The 21,172-nt window shown below is 37.6% G+C and overlaps 2 protein-coding genes across 4 annotated transcripts in view; one reads left to right on the top strand and one right to left on the bottom strand.

Moving 5' to 3' along the window:
- Positions 1–218: 218 nt before the first annotated feature.
- LOC110441719 (tetraspanin-5-like) lies at positions 219–18,350 on the bottom strand (the record flags this gene model as incomplete). The annotated part of the gene is made up of 4 exons (XM_021484942.1): positions 18,165–18,350; positions 1,012–1,101; positions 552–749; positions 219–293 (listed from the first exon to the last, which is right to left on the bottom strand). Coding segments are annotated over exons 1-4 (501 nt in total), but the record flags the coding sequence as incomplete, so codon positions are not given.
- A 16-nt stretch (positions 18,351–18,366) lies between these two features.
- The window catches only part of LOC110441718, a 42,962-nt gene continuing 40,156 nt past the window's right edge, over positions 18,367–21,172 (top strand). For all 3 annotated transcript variants that reach the window (XM_021484941.1, XM_021484940.1, XM_021484939.1), the window contains exons 1-3: positions 18,367–18,535; positions 19,631–19,743; positions 20,443–20,562. In XM_021484941.1, the coding sequence (XP_021340616.1) occupies positions 18,484–18,535; positions 19,631–19,743; positions 20,443–20,562 (285 nt within the window). In that variant the 5' untranslated portion in view covers positions 18,367–18,483. The remainder of the gene's footprint in view (positions 18,536–19,630; positions 19,744–20,442; positions 20,563–21,172) is intronic.

The following is a 21,172-nucleotide window of genomic DNA, read 5'->3' as shown; positions in this document are numbered from 1 at the left end:
ACACAAAGCCTGTACAAGTTATTCTTTATTCATGAAGCCCAGACATAAAGCCAACACGTGTTTATCTTTTATCTACAAATCTCATATTTTTTAAACCATTTCTTCACAGAAGTGACTTTATTTGGTATCTCATCTCAAAATATTACCAAGAAGGATTCTTTTTTATTCAGATTGAGTATGAGGTATTAAACCTACAGACACAAACATGGTGTATTTACCTTGCGTTTATAGATGTAAGCCAGAACTCCAATGGCTACCTGTACAAGGAATGCTATCACTGTAAAGGACAGGAACTGAAAAAAAAACCACACATAAAATTGAATTAAATATCAAACAAAAGATACAAAACAATATCGGTTATCTCTATTTAGTGACAATTTGTCACATGCATTATGCCAGGAACACCAACCTATCTTGTGATACCAGATATACATTGTACAGTCTATGAACAAAACAGAAATCTCTAAATTACTATTACTTACTTTTTTAGAACTAATTGTTATGTATCTTTTTGTCTTTTCCATTCAATTTGATTCCCAAAATATACTCACAAGTTTGAGGAGGAGCGAATTTTCCTTCCATGTGCCGTAAATGCCACCAACTGCGTTGATGGCAATGAAGAGTCCAACGAACATGACGAGGGCTACGGGCAGGGAGAGAGAATTGTTGAGGTGTTGATGGTTCTGTCGTTCTAACTCGGTGAACACACCCAGCACAAACAGTCCGAGCCCCACAAACTGTAACACAAAATAGTAATGTTACAGGTACATGGTTCTGTCGTTCTAACTCAGTGAACACACCCAGCACAAACAGTCCAAGCCCCACAAACTGTAACACAAAATAGTAATGTCACAAGCACATGGTTCTGTCGTTCTAACTCGGTGAACACGCCCAGCACAAACAGTCCGAGCCCCTCAAAGTGTAACACCAAACAGTAATGTTACAAGTACATGGTTCTGTCGTTCTAACTCGGTGAACACGCCCAGCACAAACAGTCCGAGCCCCTCAAAGTGTAACACCAAACAGTAATGTTACAAGTACATGGTTCTGTCGTTCTAACTCGGTGAACACACCCAGCACAAACAGTCCAAGCCCCACAAACTGTAACACAAAACAGTAATGTCACAAGTACATGGTTCTGTCGTTCTAACTCGGTGAACATGCCCAGCACAAACAGCTGTGTAGCATCATTTGTTCTGAAGTTAGAATGGGACTTTGAACTTTGACTGAAGCTCCTACTATTAATAGGGATCTTCCCCTTTCTTAGGGCAACTTACATATTAAGTCTGATCATGCGCTTTATGCAATCATTTGTTCTGCAGTGAGGATCCAGGCAGGGACCTTGACCTTTCGAAGAGTCATGCTCAAAATCAATAGGCTTTTTCCTTTTCCCTAGGGTAGCTCACATACTAAAGTTGTAGTATGTGTAATCATTTGTTCTTTAGTTAGCGACATGACAAAAGAAACTAACATTTGGACAAAAGGATCAACAAAATAAAATACTTAACCCCCACGTGTGCACCTACCCTATCTATTATACCTTGAATACAACATATCACAACAGTTTTTGTGGAAGATAACCAGGAAGTTCTATTAAACTTATCTAGAGATAATTAACTTGAACCCGACCCGGCCCCTGAGCACAATAATGTAATTCTGTGATCTCTCCTTCCTTGTTAGTCCAATCTACAGTTACAGCTTGGAAGGTCTGCTCCTGAAATATTGATATCCTCAATTGGTAAGATGGCTTTCCTCACATTTACTTCTCAGCTCGACACTACCAAGGGGCATGCTGTCGTACTTATATCTATATACACCAGCTGTACTGTCCTACCTATATCTATATACACCAGTTGTACTGTCGTACCTATATCTATATGCACCAGCTGTATTGTCTTACCTATTTCTATATACACCAGCTGTACTGTCTTACCTACATCTATATACACCAGCTGTACTGTCGTACCTATATCTATATACACCCGCTGTACTGTCTTACCTATATCTATATACATTACCTATATCTATATACACCAGCTGTACCGTCCTACCTATATCTATATCCACCAGCTGTACTGTCTTACCTATATCTATATACTCCAGCTGTACTGTCTTACCTGTATCTATATACACCAGCTGTACTGTCCTGCCTATATCTATATACACCAGCTGTACTATCTTACCTATATCTATATACACCAGCTTTACTGTCTTACCTATATCTATATACACTAGCTGTACTGTCGTACCTATATCTATATACACCCGCTGTACTGTCTTACCTATATCTATATAGACCAGCTAGACTGTTTTACCGATATCTATATACACCAGCTGTACTGTCCTGCCTATATCTATATACACCAGCTGTACTTTAGTCCAATCTACAGTTACAGCTTGGAAGGTCTGCTCCTGAAATATTGATATCCTCAATTGGTAAGATGGCTTTCCTCGCATTTACTTCTCAGCTCGACACTACCAGGGGGCATGCTGTCGTACTTATATCTATATACCCCAGCTGTACTGTCCTACCTATATCTATATACATCAGCTGTACTGTCTTCCCTATATCTATATGCACCAGCTGTACTGTCTTACCTATATCTTTATACACCAGCTGTACTGTCTTACCTGTAAGATGGCTTTCCTCACATTTACTTCTCAGATCGACACTACCAAGGGGCATGCTGTCGTCCTTATATCTATATACACCAGCTGTACTTTAGTCCAATCTACAGTTACAGCTTGGAAGGTCTGCTCCTGAAATATTGATATCCTCAATTGGTAAGATGTCTTTCCTCACATTTACTTCTCAGCTCGACACTACCAAGGGGCATGCTGTCGTCCTTATATCTATATACACCAGCTGTACTTTAGTCCAATCTACAGTTACAGCTTGGAAGGTCTGCTCCTGAAATATTGATATCCTCAATTGGTTAGATGGCTTTCCTCACATTTACTTCTCAGATCGACACTACCAAGGGGCATGCTGTCGTACTTATATCTATATACACCAGCTGTACTGTCTTTCCTATATCTATATACACCAGCTGAACTGTCTTACCTATATCTATATACACCAGTTGTACTGTCGTACCTATATCTATATACACCCGCTGTACTGTCTTACCTATATCTATATAGACCAGCTAGACTGTTTTACCGATATCTATATACACCAGCTGTACTATCTTACCTATATCTATATACACCAGCTATACTGTCTTACCTATATCTATATACACTAGCTGTACTGTCTTACCTATATCTATATAGACCAGCTAGACTGTTTTACCGATATCTATATACACCAGCTGTACTATCTTACCTATATCTATATACACCAGCTATACTGTCTTACCTATATCTATATACACTAGCTGTACTGTCGTACCTATATCTATATACACCCGCTGTACTGTCTTACCTATATCTATATACTCCAGCTGTACTGTCTTACCTGTATCTATATACACCAGCTGTACTGTCCTAGCTATATCTATATACACCAGCTGTACTGTCTTACCTATATCTATTTACACCAGCTGTACTGTCCTACCTATATCTATATACATCAGCTGTACTGTCTTACCTATATCTATATACACCAGCTGTACTGTCGTACCCATATCTATATACACCAGCTGTACTGTCTTACCTATATCTTTATACACCAGCTGTACTGTCTTACCTATATCTATATACACCAGCTGTACTGTCTTACCTATATCTATATACACCAGCTGTACTGTCTTACCTATATCTATATACACCAGCTGTACTGTCTTACCTATATCTATATACACCAGCTGTACTGTCTTACCTATATCTATATACACCAGCTGTACTGTCTTACCTATATCTATATACACCAGCTGTACTGTCTTACCTATATCTATATACACCAGCTGTACTGTCTTACCTATATCTATATACACCAGCTGTACTGTCTTACCTATATCTATATACACCAGCTGTACTGTCTTACCTATATCTATATACACCAGCTGTACTGTCTTACCTATATCTATATACACCAGCTGTACTGTCTTACCTATATCTATATACACCAGCTGTACTGTCTTACCTATATCTATATACACCAGCTGTACTGTCTTACCTATATCTATATACACCAGCTGTACTGTCTTACCTATATCTATATACACCAGCTGTACTGTCTTACCTATATCTATATACACCAGCTGTACTGTCTTACCTATATCTATATACACCAGCTGTACTGTCTTACCTATATCTATATACACCAGCTGTACTGTCTTACCTATATCTATATACACCAGCTGTACTGTCTTACCTATATCTATATACACCAGCTGCACTGTCCTACCTATATCTATATACACCAGCTGTACTGTCCTACCTTTATCTATATACACCAGCTGTACTGTCTTACCTATATCTACATACACCAGCTGTACTGTCCTACCTTTATCTACAGTTGTGGGATCACACAACGTTACACGATGTGCACACCAGTGTGCGCATGTTGTGTGAACAATGTGTCCACAAAGTGCAAACGATAAAAAAATTGGGCGATCATTGATTGCGCACATTTGTGCGGACGATCGACGAACGTTGTGCGATAACAATCGTGGTAGGTGTAAATTGAGGAATAGCTTAACAATATAAACGGTTTCGTGTTTAACATATAAACTTGTCTTTTTAGTATGTTTCTCTATTCAAGCTACAACTAAAAGCTATTTTTTCTGTCTTTACTTTCTTATATTTAGAAATGGTTTGTCGACCTTAAACGGCACATGTAAAATTACAACACAGTCTCGGCAACACAGGTAAACATTGCCACTTTGTATGTAGTTTTTCCCCGTCCGGGGCAATTATGTAACTCGACGAGGTGAGAAAACTAGGTGAAGGGGAGCTATAGACTAAAACGAATGTTCATAACGATCATACAGTATCACATATCAGCTCTACCTGTCAGGCAAAGGCCAGGTAAAACTCCAGTCACTCATCAAATTGTTATTTACCTGTTCTGTTAACAAGGAGCCAAACCCATTCTTGACAATCTGACGGTCACTGTATACTGTGTTACACGCATTGTAAAATTGTACATAATCTTAATTATAGTGATGAGAGAATTACAGTAATATATATAGTGTACATTATTGCATCTGAGCCTTCCGTATTTTTATATTGATCAACAAATTGTACCAAATCGCACAGTTGTGCGGAGAGAAACGCACAACGGGGCGAACGATTATTAAATCGCACAGTTGTGCGCATCATGTGTGTACGATGTGCGGACGGTGTGTGAACGATGTATGCACAGTATTTTTGGTGCGTTGTGCGGTCACAAAACTGTATATACAGCAGCTATATAATGGGAGTTTCTACAAGGTGTCCAGACACAACTGACAAGTTTTGTGTATCGTGATATTACCATTGACCATATTTAATGTTATAGAAAGGTCAATGACACAAGGTAGATGGTATATATAACATGACACAGGTCAGCGTAATTTCACCTACCTAAAGGTCAGTGTGATGCGCCACAAGATTAGTGTTAGGGGCCAGGCTAGTGAATCATCATATACTGGAATTATTTATCTCACTAAACTTTTATCTCACCAAACTTTAGTCTAAAAGTTCAAAATCTGAGCTTAAAGATACACTGATATAAAAACAAGATACCTTAATTACTTCACTTGATGGTGGCTATGTAAATTATATATAAAATTGATAACATTTTAAGAAGTAGACATTAAATTTTAATCAAAAAGGGTTATTTTGATAACATCAAAAATTAATTAATGTATCCAATTTAAAAAAAAAAAAAATTAATATCTTAACATTGGTTTTCCACAACTGCTATGATTTATTCTTTTAGGACGGATGATTTCCCCTTGACTATTTATATATATATATGCTTAATTATGCATAATGTTATATCATCACTGTACACAGGTACACATAATGTTATACCATCACTGTACACAGGTGCACATAATGTTATACCATCACTGTATACAGGTACACATAATGTTATACCATCACTGTATACAGGTACACATAATGTAATAACATCACTGTACACAGGTACACATAATGTTATATCATCACTGTATACAGGTACACATAATGTTATAACATCACTGTATACAGGTACACATAATGTTATACCATCACTGTATACAGGTACACATAATGTAATAACATCACTGTACACAGGTACACATAATTTTATAAAATCACTGTATACAGGTACACATAATGTAATACCATCACTGTACACAGGTACACATAATGATATACCATCACTGTACACAAGTACACATAATGTTATATCATCACTGTACACAGGTTCACATAATGATATACCATCACTGTACACAGGTACACATAATGTAATAACATCACTGTACACAGGTACACATAATTTTATAAAATCACTGTACACAGGTACACATAATGTAATACCAGCACTGTACACAGGTACACATAATGTAATACCAGCAATGTTCACATGTACAACATTATGTAATGAATACTAGTATTGTACATAGGTCATACATGCTATACCTTTCCGATGTAAAATAGTAAGATCAGTGATTATTTTTAGTGAGATTTCGTCAAAAATAGTGAGATTTTTTTCTCTGAATTTGTGAGAAATTTGTGAGACATTTAAAACATAAATTATATAGCATATATCATAGTATTGAATCATTTGTGCTATTCTGAAGCCTCTTATTACTTTGTTAGAGCCAAAATTGAAGATTTTTGATATTTTAAAGGACTTTAGGAAGGTTTACACGTGACATACTGTCCAGATAAAGCTATCAATATTTAAAAGAAAATAAATCACATAAAAGGCAAAAAATAATAGTAATTAAAAAAAGAGGAAATTCCACAGAGATGTCCTTATTAACCCAGGTTAGAAAAAATATATCTCAAAACATTGGGAATATTTAATTCTAATTTGTTGGGAAAAAAATAACCAATAAATACCATTTTTATATATCCAATTCTGAAGAAACTTGTTTTCTTCTGTTTATGTTATTTTTATTAACACTCAATTCCATCCCTACGGCAAGAGAATGAATTCCGGATAGGTACACAAAAACAAAACAGAGAAACAGAATTCCAGGAATTGTTTGTACCCATCACCAGCCAATCCTACATTTTACCATTGCTGCTATCAATAGTTTTCTATTTTATATGTTGTGGGTGTGCCAATTCATCGATGTGCTGAATTGTTTAAATTCAGTAAAGCGCTAAAATAAGTACGTTTATAGTATCCCACTTCATTTCCCTTACAAGTCTTTTAAAAATTTACCTCAATTGAAAAAAATGAATTTCTTCTTTTATATTCTGCTATTTAGACCCTGAGCTTTATTTATACAAAACTGATTTCCCTCCACCAGGGATGCTTCATGCTAAATTAAGTAGAAAACCCTACATTTGTCATTAATTAAGGAATAGTGTTTTAAAATATTCACTTAACTCCTATTTCTTTTTCTACCTCTGCCCCTCCACCTCTAGGGGGAGCCACTTTCCTTCATTATACAACAACGAATTCCTCTGACCCAGGGATGATTCAGTCAGACTCCTACATCTAGTCTTTTAAATGAAAACTTGACGAGGGGATAGTTGACAGACATGGTGGTAGACGCTCACATCACACTTCTAGTACAGTGTGAGCACTTTGTAGATCAAGTAAAACACTTTGAAATTGGTTTTAGTACAAAGGAAATGAACATATGTCAGATATAAAGTTTGCAATTTTTTATCAATTTGACAAGAAACAATGAAATATAATTTAAAACATAAAGAAACCAACCAAGTTGACAGTAAAAGTCAGTGAACTGTACAATAAACAACTACAGTTAATTCGTATTATATTTCAAACAGAATTATTATAAAAATATTCAAGTCATTATAGATTTGCCTGTGTAAATATACTGAAGGGCTTGTAGTAGGCTACAGTACCATCTACAGCAAAGATAACATATCAGGTTTTACTAGGTACACTAACATCGCTGATTACAGGTGATAACAGGTGTGAACTTTGAAACAACTTGTAAATACCCATCATCCCTAATAGGATGATGTGTACAAGCTAAGTACTGCACCTGGAATGTCGGCCCGGACCTGAACGCTCCTGAATCACATAATGATACAGTATCAGCTGGTAATATCTCTGTAACGTTGACATCATAATCGGTGTCTGGAGGTGTAATGTCGTGGCAATACTGACCCTGACATACAGATAGAGAACCTTGTCTTTATCTAACATAGAATTCAGCAACAATTGGCCTCATTTCAAATGTCGCTACCCTTTAGGATATATCTATCCAGTTATTGGGTCGGATTCACTTTCTACAGGTCGTGAACTTTACTAAAACATCAATAACTACTTTATAAGGGTACATAGATGTCCTCTACTTTATTAGGGTACGTCATCTCTTACTGAATTAAGGTACAAAAATGTCCTCTACTTAATGAGGGTACATTGAAGTTTAGTTATTTAGAGAATTTAGGTGTCAGAGAAGACTTCTGTATGTCAGAATTAAGTCAAATTCAAAACATTCAAATCATAAATATCAACTGGTCACATCGTTGTGGTATAAAACATATCTCACAAGATTTGTTATTTTCACTTTATATAAACATATACAGGTAATAGTGTTGGTTCAGAAATATTTTGGCTCACGTGTACAGCTAACTTTAACGCCATAGCTGATGCTGACAGTCTCTATCTAAGGCCTTAGCTATACAGCCCTGTAAACATCTGATGCTGACAGTCTCTAAGGCCTAAGCTATACAGCCCTGTAAACATCTGATGCTGACAGTCTCTAAGGCCTTAGCTATACAGCCCTCTAAACATCTGATGCTGACAGTCTCTATCTAAGGCGTTAGCTATACAACCTGTAAGCATCTGATGCCGACAGTCTCTATCTAAGGCGTTAGCTATACAACCTGTAAGCATCTGATGCCGACAGACTCTTCGGCCTTAGCTATACAGCCCTGTAAACATCTGATGCTGAAAGTCTCTAAGGCCTTAGCTATACAGCCCTGTACACATCTGATGCTGACAGTCTCTATCTAAGGCGTTAGCTATACAACCTGTAAGCATCTGATGCTGATAGTCTCTATCTAAGGCCTTAGCTATACAACCCTGTAAACATCTGCTGCTGACAGTCTCTAAGGCCTTAGCTATACAGCCCTGTACACATCTGATGCTGACAGTCTCTATCTAAGGCGTTAGCTATACAACCTGTAAACATCTGATGCTTACAGACTCTATCTAAGGCGTTAGCTATACAACCTGTAAACATCTGATGCTGACAGACTCTATCTAAGGCGTTAGCTATACAACCTGTAAGCATCTGATGCCGACAGACTCTTAGGCCTTAGCTATACAGCCCTGTAAACATCTGATGCTGACAGGCTCTAAGGCCTTAGCTATACAGTCCTGTAATCATCTGATGCTGACAGTCTCTAAAGCCTTAGCTATACAGCCCTGTAAACATCTGATGCTGACAGTCTCTAAGGCCTTAGCTAGACAGCCCTGTAAACATCGGATGCTGACAGTCTCTAAGGCCTTAGCTAGACAGCCCTGTAAACATCGGATGCTGACAGTCTCTAAGGCCTAAGCTATACAGCCCTGCAAACATCTGATGCTGACAGTCTCTGAGGCCTTAGCTATACAGCCCTGTCAACATCTGCTGCTGACAGTCTCTATCTAAGGCCTTAGCTATACAACCCTGTAAACATCTGATGCTGATAGTCTCTAAAGCCTTAGCTATACAGCACTGTAAACATCTGATGCTGACAGGCTCTAAGGCCTTAGCTATACAGTCCTGGAATCATCTGATGCTGACAGTCTCTAAGGCCTTAGCTATACAGCCCTGTACACAGCTGCTGGGAGGAATCCTGTCTCATGAGGAAAACACATGTATGCATACCACACCAAATCTGTACTTATATAACTTATCACTTTACATCTATAAAGCCTCTAATATCTACCAGCTGTTCACAGTATCTTAAGAAGTATTTCTAGTCGAATAGCCAGCCAAATGTAGGCTATATACATAAATAATATGCTCTAAGGCCTTAGCTATACAGTCCTGGAATCAAGTTTAGGTTGTCAAATTTTCGGAGCGATCCGCTCCTTTATCAAGACACAGTGAAACAGAACAGTTACATGTACATATACATCATAATACAAAAAGATGGAGCTGATATATTATAATTGAAAATATAGCTATTATATAAAAAACCAATAGTCCCTTCGGCTAAAGACAGCTGAAGGCAGCAATTAAGCTGAGAACATCGCGGACAAGGAATGCTGCATAAAGAGAATACATATACATAAAGAGAATGCATTAACTATAATGTAGGCTATATACATAAAGTGAATGTATTACCATTAGCTATAATGCATTTCCTATAGGCTATATATATAACTAAAATATATCACCGGTATGTTTAACAATTACATACATCAGGAATGTTACCCGTTATGTAATTAGGATTAATATCTATTGTATGTAGTTCTGGACATAATTTTTCACGGAGTTCTTGTATTTAGGTGATAAGATATAGTAATTCACAGTCTATTGTATGTAGGTGTGGGGATATAGTAATTCACAGTCTATTGTATGTAGGTGTGGGGATATAGTAATTCACAGTTAATTGTATGTAGGTGTGGGGATATATAGTGATTCACAGTCTATTGTATGTAGGTGTGGGGATATAGTAATTCACAGTCTATTGTATGTAGGTGTGGGGATATACTAATTCACAGTCTCTTGTATGTAGGTGTGGGGATAAAGTAATTCAAAGGTTAAGGTAATTTAGGTAAATACTCTAAATGGGATAACTCTACCATACAAAGCTACGAGACAAAGTTCACTGACAACATCCTAAATACAGCTTTAGCATTTAGGAGAGAAAGTAATTCACAATATCGATATAGAGAAATACAATCCCACATATCATACATGATGCATACACTGTTTGGTTATCAAGTGCACTGCGTAAATAATTCCGTTACAATCTTCCTTGATTGGTTTCTGCTGTGTAATAACAGTTACCAGTTGATCTTATAGATCCAATTAGCTTGCCTTTTACCTTCTACAGCCTCATATCAATACAAAAATATAATCAGATATTTATTTTTAGCAGATAGAAAGTTAATAAACCACCACAACAAGGAAAACCAGCAATGTTCCGGTTATATTTTCGAGTGTCAATATGTTGAGAATGCGGTTAACAGATCCACACCTCTAATGTTGTCAATGACATTGTTCTGAGATATAAATGAGCATAAATGTACACATTTATAATAAATCACAATCATTTCAAGATTCTAAGAATCAAGAGTGTTCAGGCCTGGATCCTGACTGTAATGTCTACTCTGAAGCACTATAGTACTATTCATGGATGATATTAGTGACTTATTGATTTAGTTTACATGGTACTGATGATGTAAATATTTACGGAATTAAAATGTGGCAGGGCCCCTGGTGAGAATCAATGTCTCCCATTCTTCTCTAGGATATGATCAGCTTTGATAGCTTATAGCTTATCGGACAAGGAAATATCACAAAAGTACTCAAATACTAAACCTTCACATCAAAGGTTATGTTAAATCCAGAGACGGTGATTTTGGTCTGAAATTTCAACATATCGGAACATCTTCAATTTCAGTGATATATAAGTATATCCTGATTTTATAAGCTTTGAACAAACCCTTCATACTGAGTGTTGTTCCCTTTTTTTTAACTTTTAAATTGCTTATTTTTCATATTGTTTCATCCTTAATAAAAATTTAACATACAAATTTAGCAAACATGGGGGAATTTAATGACTTAAAAAAATAATAATAAGAGAAAATTACTTTAACATTTTAACATATTCATACATGTCCCAATAATTAAGCTTGACCTCACTGTGTGTTTTTTTCCCTTCAATTTTGGTTTTTGCCTACATTTAAGCTAACCAGACTTGAACATATTGGGGACTGGTGATTATATCATTTCTGATGTATGTGTTGCAGAGCTAGCCTGTCCCCTGTGGCCGTTTGTTGCAGAGCTAGCCTGTCCCTCTGTGGCCGTTTGTTGCAGAGCTAGCCTGTCCCTCTGTGGCCAAGTGCAGGACCCTGATCAGTGGCAGTGAGACAGTTAACAGTAATTTAGGCCTGGGCTATTATATTTATCATCCCCACAAACAGCCGAGATGGGGTAACATCTGTAGCCATTAATGTCCATTTCATACACTGCTGATTCTGTAATGATGCATATAAAGAGGACTTCACTTCCTGTTGTAACAGTCCTGTTGTTTTTGTGCTGGGCCATTTTCACTGTCAGGGTGACAAACATTAACATTTTAAGCTTGAGAATTACATCACATATCCTTAGTTCCATTAAGTCTCTGTCTCCCATTTTATTACTATTGTAAATCAGAGTTAAGCCATGCATTAACTGGTGGAAATTCCTCAATCAATACTACTGCACTGGCTACTAACAGCTTATTGTCAATGCTAGTCTGTCTGTGTGCTCAACCACTGCCTGACCTTATGGCACATACCGTTTGATGTCAATCGTATGAAAGACTTCAATCCCTGGGACACAAGGAAAATTGAGCACATGCTATTATATAACAATCAGCCTCTTTTGGCAATGGAAATACCTGTTTTGTTTTTTCCTTCAATTTTTTGCGGGCAAAAAAAAACTATTCAACAAAATGAGGTCTAGCCAAGTCAAGCAGAAAATTCAACATGCACATCAATAATGACAAAAGTGTATTTGTTATCAGCAGTCTGGGTTACAGATATCTTCTGATAATCAAATAGAAATAACTCTCATTGTATAAAAGCTGCAGCAGTGCCTATAGCTCCATTATAGTAATGTACAATGGAGAAAATAGAATGCACTTGGATTATGTGAATGCATTGATGTGATGGTTTCCATGTTGAGAAAAATATTTTCAATGTTTGAATTCACATTATTGTAGTTTTATGTTGAAAAGCACCCTGGCACACATATACATTGTAGCCTCTTTCCATAAACATCAATAAATAGGTAACAAAATGGTCCAGTTTTGCATGTAACAAAGGGAATTGATTTAATGTCAGAACACAAATGAATCTACCACTTATAACATAAGTAGCTTTACCTGTTCCAATATTCAACATGGCATTCTTTCCTGTCCATATATGCTTTCCACTGTGTCCAATTCCTAATGATATCAACTTTTTATGACAATAAATTTCTTATACTGAACAGTTGGTTGAAGCACACCTATGCTATTGCCTATACTATATGTCCTACATTACACCAGTGTAGTATGATTTACAAGCTTTAATTACACATAGCTTCAGCCTGTTTGGAGACTTGATTTATACAAAATAAACCTTGTCACTATTGTGTTTAGAAACGGTTTCATGAAAAGATTAAAATCAAAATAAATATCTTGATATCAGCTTGGGACTGATCATGCACAGAGACCTGCAGAATTAACATTTTCAGCAGCTTTAAGTGTGAGTCACAGCTAATACTGTATCATATGATATTATAAATCACCAGCCTTCATGTCTTTATTTATCTTGCATTTGTTACTGTTTGCATGCAAAAACTACATTCTTATGATAATTTGCTTTGACCAAGAGCTTTTATAAAACTGTAGTGAAGGCACAAGCTTCATTCTTTTATTGGCCTGTAATCTCAATCCATTTATGTCAATTTCACATCAAACCAGGAACAAAAGGCCATTTAACTGAAGCTGTCCAGTGTGGCTCGATCCTCCCCTCTGTAGCACAACCCATAATGATGATAATATAGCTGTGACAAGCATAAACTGGACACAATGAGCACACTTTCTATCCCCAGGATAGTTACTATTCCTGGTGGCTGGTCACCTGACCTTGACTGCAGGTCCAAGACTGCACGCCATATAAGGTCTCCTTGACCATAAATACACCAGCTGACCAATCACATCAAACCAACAACCCCTGACAATGGCCATTAATAAACCATCGAAGACAAACCAACGACTTCTGAGGATCCAATACAATACTCAAGATTTTTAATAAAAATCTGATTTTATACATGTTAGACTTTCTTTGTTATCATGCATCAAGAAGTTAATTGTAACACAAGTGGCTAGAAAAAGAAACTAAAAAATATTTTGGTTTAGTCTCCAAATCAACAAATTGCATCTGCAAAATTTGAAGCATATAGTTTATACAGAATATGCAATCTAATAGCATATCATTGTAAAAATTACCTTAAATTCATAGAATGAATAGATCAGGTCAACTGCATAAATGGTTTACTTATGGTCTGACTTAACAAAGACAGAATATTTCAGCAGCTGTTTTTGAGCTCTATATATAGCCATCATCAGAGTCTAGTGGTTATTTTCTACCTCCATTGTTGTTGTCCTCCTTACTCTAGGTTTTTGATAAACATACAGTTAATCAACACTGCTGGCTCATTTTCTTATTGCAGTTGTATTTATTTTCTGAAAATTCAACTTTTATTTCATATTTAGTGACATGCATATGTATATAGTAGTCATATCAGTTAGGATGAAATCTTCCCTTAGTGAGACTCTGGGAGTTAGTCATAGTACTAGACTCGACCACTTGATTAATGAGCACGAATAAAGAAAATTCATCATGATCTAAGATGTGATGGTATTTTCCCTATGTATTATTCTTGTAGTTTATTAAAAGTGTTATAATTACCTTGTTTCACCAGCTATGTGACAGACCAGAAGAACATAGTGATACGGCTAACAAACAGAAAGTCTTGTGATTGATGTAACTTAAATGAGAAAACTTGAACAGCAAAATCATTACACAAGATATTATTATCAAATTAATTAATCTATAAATTATGTTTTATTGGAGATATCAAAACTTCTATTTTTTCTTACTTCAAACACAGAAATATTCTGTGGTAGGTTATAGTTATATAGTTTTGACTCAATTGGCAGTGCTGCAAACTGGAACACCTAGGGGCTCCCTGGTTCGATTCCATTGGAAGCACTTTCTACCCCTTTACAATTCAAACAACAATAGTTTTTATTGGGGTAATATTTCCTATATCAAATTTCCTTATTCTTTTTCGGTGGAATTGGTAAAAAATAAAACAAGTACCATAAAGTAGCAATAAACTTTCAGCTTTCCTGAAGTCGGTCTATTTACTGTAGGGCTCAGTCATAGTAACGAACATGGAACAGTTGAGGCGAGCAATAACCATCCTCAATACTCCATGGGTTACACTCGCTTACACTCTCTACACTGGAATATGTCATAAAAAACTCAAAGGCTCAGTGTGTGGCACCTTGTTGATGAGACAGGACGACTAGTTTGATCCTTTGATGTACATCATAAGAATCTCGGCCCAGCAATTGATCCCGAGACCAACCAAAAGCTATCTTTGTGTCTTCGATTTCCAAGGGTGCAGAGAGCGAACGTGAGCATAACCCTTGGAGTATCGAGGATGACGTGAGCATAACCCTTGGAGTATCGAGGATGAAGTGAGCGTAACCCTTGGAGTATCGAGGATGAAGTGAGCATAACCCTTGGAGTATCGAGGATGACGTGAGCATAGCCCTTGGAGTATCGAGGATGACGTGAGCATAACCCTTGGAGTATCGAGGATGAAGTGGGCGTAACCCTTGGAGTATCGAGGATGAAGTGGGCGTAACCCTGGGAGTATCGAGGATGAAGTGAGCGTAACCATTAGAGTATCGAGGATGAAGTGAGCGTAACCCCTGGAGAATCGAGGATGAAGTGAGCGTAACCCTTGGAGAATCGGGGATAAAGTGAGCGTAACCCTTGGAGAATCGAGGATGAAGTGAGTGTAACCCTTGGAGAATCGAGGATGAAGTGAGCATATATCCCTTGGAGAATCGAGGATGAAGTGAGCGTAACCCCTGGAGAATCGAGGATGAAGTGATCGTAACCCTTGGAGTATCGAGGATGAAGTGGGCGTAACCCTTGGAGTATCGAGGATGAAGGGAGCGTAACCCTTGGAGTATCGAGGATGAAGTGATCGTAACCCTTGGAAAATCGAGGATGAAATGATCGTAACCCTTGGAGTATCGAGGATGAAGTGGGCGTAACCCTTGGAGTATCGGGGATGAAGTGGGCGTAACCCTGGGAGTATCGAGGATGAAGTGAGCGTAACCATTGGAGTATCGAGGATGAAGTGAGCGTAACCATTGGAGTATCGAGGATGAAGTGAGCGTAACCATTAGAGTATCGAGGATGAAGTGAGCGTACCCCCTGGAGAATCGAGGATGAAGTGGGCGTAACCCTTGGAGAATCGAGGATGAAGTGAGCGGAACCCTTGGAGTATCAAGGATGAAGTGAGCGTAACCCCTGGAGAATCGAGGATGAAGTGAGCGTAACCCTTGGAGAATCAAGGATGAAGTGAGCGTAACCCTTGGAGAATCGAGGATGAAGGGAGCATATAACCCTTGGATAATCAAGGATAAAGTGAGCGTAACCCTTGGAGTATCGAGGATGAAGTGAGCGTAACCCTGGGAGTATCGAGGATGAAGTGAGCGTAGCCATTAGAGTATCGAGGATGAAGTGAGCGTAACCCTTGGAGTATCCAGGATGAAGTGAGCGTAACCCTTGGAGAATCGAGGATGAAGTGAGTGTAACCCTTGGAGTATCGAGGATGAAGTGAGCGTAACCCCTGGAGTGTCGAGGATGAAGTGAGCGTAACCCTTGGAGTATCAAGGATGAAGTGAGCGTAACCCCTGGAGAATCGAGGATGAAGTGAGCCTAACCCTTGGAGAATCGAGGATGAAGTGAGCATAACCCTTGGAGAATCGAGGATGAAGTGAGCATAACCCTTGGAGAATCGAGGATGAAGTGAGCATATAGCCCTTGGAGAATCGAGGATGAAGTGAGCGTACCCCTTGGAGTATCGAGGATGAAGTGATCGTAACCCTTGGAAAATCGAGGATGAAATGATCGTAACCCTTGGAGTATCGAGGATGAAGTGGGCGTAACCCTAGGAGTATCGAGGATGAAGTGAGCGTAACCATTAGAGTATCGAGGATGAAGTGAGCGTACCCCCTGGAGAATCGAGGATGAAGTGGGCGTAACCCTTGGAGAATCGAGGATGAAGTGAGCGGAACCCTTGGAGTATCAAGGATGAAGTGAGCGTAACCCCTGGAGAATCGAGGATGAAGTGAGCCTAACCCTTGGAGAATCGAGGATGAAGTGAGCATAACCCTTGGAGAATCGAGGATGAAGTGAGCATAACCCTTGGAGAATCGAGGATGAAGTGAGCATAACCCTTGGAGAATCGAGGATGAAGTGAGCATATAACCCTTGGATAATCAAGGATAAAGTGAGCGTAACCCTTGGAGTATCAAGGATGAAGTGAGCGTAACCCTTGGAGAATCGAGGATGAAGTGAGCGTAACCCTTGGAGTATCGAGGATGAAGTGAGCGTAACCCTTGGAGTATCGAGGATGAAGTGAGCGTAACCCTTGGAGTATCGAGGATGAAGTGAGCGTAACCCTTGGAGTATCGAGGATGAAGTGAGCGTAACCCTTGGAGTATCGAGGATGAAGTGAGCGTAATAAAAAGTAAAATAGCACAGAGATTAAAGGTCATGTGAACATAAAGCTCATGCAGCATATAAATTAATTTAAGAGACGTTTCAGTCTATTAATGTACATATATGCCAATAATATGGCAAAAAATAAAAATGTACAGAATACATGCTAATATAATCTAAAACAACAATATATACATTTATGAAACAATATTAGGAATTTACAGCATAAAAGAAAAATTACACAAAAGAAAGTAAAGCAGCACCAGGGATGTGTTGTCCACTACACATCCCTGGCAGCACTAAGAACTAAAACTTGTAAATGACAAATTATTTCTGGAGCAATAAAGGATGAGGAATGGCATACTAGTTTATATTTAACTTTTTTCAAACAGATATGTTGTTCCTTTTTGTTTCTTATCGATAGACTTATTGTTAACTGCGCATTTATTTTACAGAATACACATGAGAAATGAGAAGGCCCCACACTAATATCATTACGGTAACGTTACTGCAGCATTTACTGTGCTGCAAGTTACCTCTTTCGTCAACACTTTCGTTGTAAAAACCTACTAATACAAATACTACTTACCAGATACAGTAACTGATACAAGAAGAGTAGTAATTTGTTACAACTGAATGTTGTTCTGCCACACAGAGGTTGAGGAACATACTGTCGATGGCCATACTCATCATCCATCAGTTTGTGCTTATTTTTGTCGTCCGCCATCGCGCTCAGTCGTATTTTGTACACTGTCACGTGACTATTACACCAAAGTTCGCACGGGGTCATCAAATCACATGACTTACATGTGATCTGTCGTTCAAAGTGTGCTTGCATTTGTGTGATGGTCTTTTTACTTGTGAAGTTTTTCTGCTTGGATGTGTGACTTATAGACAAATCATTCAAAATGAATCGGAACTTATTTTTATGTTTGATTGTGGCTTTCGGTTATGTACACAGTAAGTATCTGTTAAACTGTAATGTTTTAGTTGTGAAAATGTGGAAAACGTATAGCGGATGAAATCCATACCTGATTGATGTACAAGGTGGGTGATATCAATGGTCAATGTTCATGATCACCGCCTTTACATTTATATAGCCTACGTGAGCATAGGATACAAATTACCAACGGCATCATTATTTAAATAAGTGAAATAATTTCCATCCCATCAATTTCTTAGTTATATGGATGTCTTTGACCCAATCATAAATAAAACGTTTTTCAATATATATTTTTTCCCAGCTGATAACTATGGCGTGTCAAACGTCGAAATATTCAATAATTTTATATTCACGTTCGAAATTTTAATATTTGTATCCAATGACTGTAAATAGATGTGCAATATGTTTACAATTATTGAATACAAATATAAAATTTCGAACATAAATATATAATTATTGAATATACACATGTACAAAGGATTATAAATGCTATCTGATTTCTGTATCATTTTAAAAAAATCAATGTTTTCTATCACTCTGGGCGACTTATAAAATTACACCCGGATAAAACCCTTATATAGTAGTACATGTTGGGTGTAGTATACGTGTATGTCTCCGATATAGTACAGATTGTCTGGTAGACATTTATAACAGTCTATATCTCGTCCAGGTAAAAACGTCACATTCACTGAGATAAAGTTTATTGAGGGTCTGATTTAAATTACCCTTCAATTTAAGTTGAACATTAATGGAATGTCCATGCTGTCCATAGCACAAAGACATCAGACGTACCATGTAATATATTGTTTATATTCCAATGAAACACAAGTAAGTGAAAAAGTATTCCAGTTATAATTGTGATGATGTATAGAATACAACAGAAATTCGGAAATTGTAATCCCCGAACGCTTTTGTTCATTTGGGTTCTTCGGGGAGTCTGAAAGAGTGAAAGCGCTCGGTGCAACTTCGGTAATTTTGTTTTTATACTATATATATCATAGAAAGCGAGTATTTGTCGCCGCCGAGAGTGACATGATGCCATGGTTATGAAATGACATCCTGACAGTTGTGGTCAAATTTGAAATATACAATCTAGCCACTTTCTGTGACAGGTGCCCCATCCTTGCTGCCAGTGAGCGAGGGTCTGGAGGAGGACACGTTGTGTGGCATTTGTCAGTTTATGGTGGAAGATCTAAAATCTCTAATCGGAGAAAATGCAACTGAGGTGAATATTTGTACTTATTCTAGAACTTAAGAACTTAAGGAATGGTCTAAGAGAGGTTTTATCACGTTTTCTTTTCTGCTTTTTCTAATTGGTAGATTTCTAATGATGTTTTCAAGAGGTCAGACCTTCAAAATTCCAATAAAACACACATTTAGGGAGCTTAAATCAATCCCTATTCTATAACCGAACACTATACACATAAGTGGATCTAAGTGTTGATGAAATCTCACGTATACATGTAACTTTCTGGTGCATTAAATCATACTATTATGATTAATACCTCTTTGTGTAGCCTGGCAGTTCGGCCTTCGATTCCTAGGACTACTATTTGAAATTCTATCTACGAAGCTCAATTTAATCAAAACTTTAAAAGGAAATGTACCGCTATTACTCGTACGCTACACAAAACACATCTATGGCTGTCAAAGAACGAGGTTGATAAAATTATCAAATGTATACATATTGTTCGTAATATATGGATTATGAGATTAAGAAAAGAAAGATAGACAATATAGACCATTATATCACTGTTCCTAGATTACAATACTAATATAAATAAACATCATAAAAACGTACTGGTTCATGTTCGTTTGAACTCATTAAGCTTTATTTGCTGACACAACTTTTCATGTTTTGGTGTACAAAATGTTGACGGTATAATGTTGTAAAATACATCAGATTTCTGTTACTATATTTTAGTCACAAGTTGAAGATAAATTGGATGATATTTGTAACCGCCTCGCAGCAGACCGGGACACTTGTAGGTCAATGGTCCATCAATACCTACCCGCCTTGTTTGCCAAAATATCAGGCGGAATCGTAAGTGTATAATAAGGAATACTTTATTCAACGTAATAAACAGACTTCTTATAATTGAAGATTGATTGATTGATTGATTGATAGGTTTTACGTCCGCTTCACTACCGGATGTATCGGTTATCCAGCAGACGAAGAACAGAAAGGAAAAAGAGTAGAAGGGATAAAGTGTGGAGTAAAGAGTAGAAGAGGGGGATAGATTAGATAAAGAGCCGTCTATCCTATATATATTAACTGTCTAGTTTTTGTGAGACGACTCTTATGCCTAATAATGCCTTAACCTAACACTCATTGTGAAGCATCACCAATTCTGGACCGGAAGTGAGGTACTGTGCCGCCGTCAGCCCCATCAGCCCCGCCTAGGTTTAAGAATTTGGTTTATGTATAAAATTTGGAAGTCCTTCTAAATATCTTAATAAAGAGACCCTACCTTTAAAATTTGAATAAATTTTTCCTATCCTCTGAGTCGGCGTGTACGCGCCTGCTCTTATTCGAAAAACCCAGAGGGATTTTTTCCGTGCGAAATTGGACAGTTCTCACACGGGCCACCATTTATAGTCCCATCCGACGGACTGGTTGTTAGTGATTAGTGTCATGCATGTGCTGAGTTGTT

This window comes from Mizuhopecten yessoensis, unplaced genomic scaffold, assembly GCF_002113885.1.
Source record: "Mizuhopecten yessoensis strain PY_sf001 unplaced genomic scaffold, ASM211388v2 scaffold716105, whole genome shotgun sequence".
NCBI classification, from domain to species: domain Eukaryota; kingdom Metazoa; phylum Mollusca; class Bivalvia; order Pectinida; family Pectinidae; genus Mizuhopecten; species Mizuhopecten yessoensis.
The sequence above is the reverse complement of the archived record's forward strand: the minus strand, read 5'-3'. Positions and strand labels throughout refer to the sequence as shown.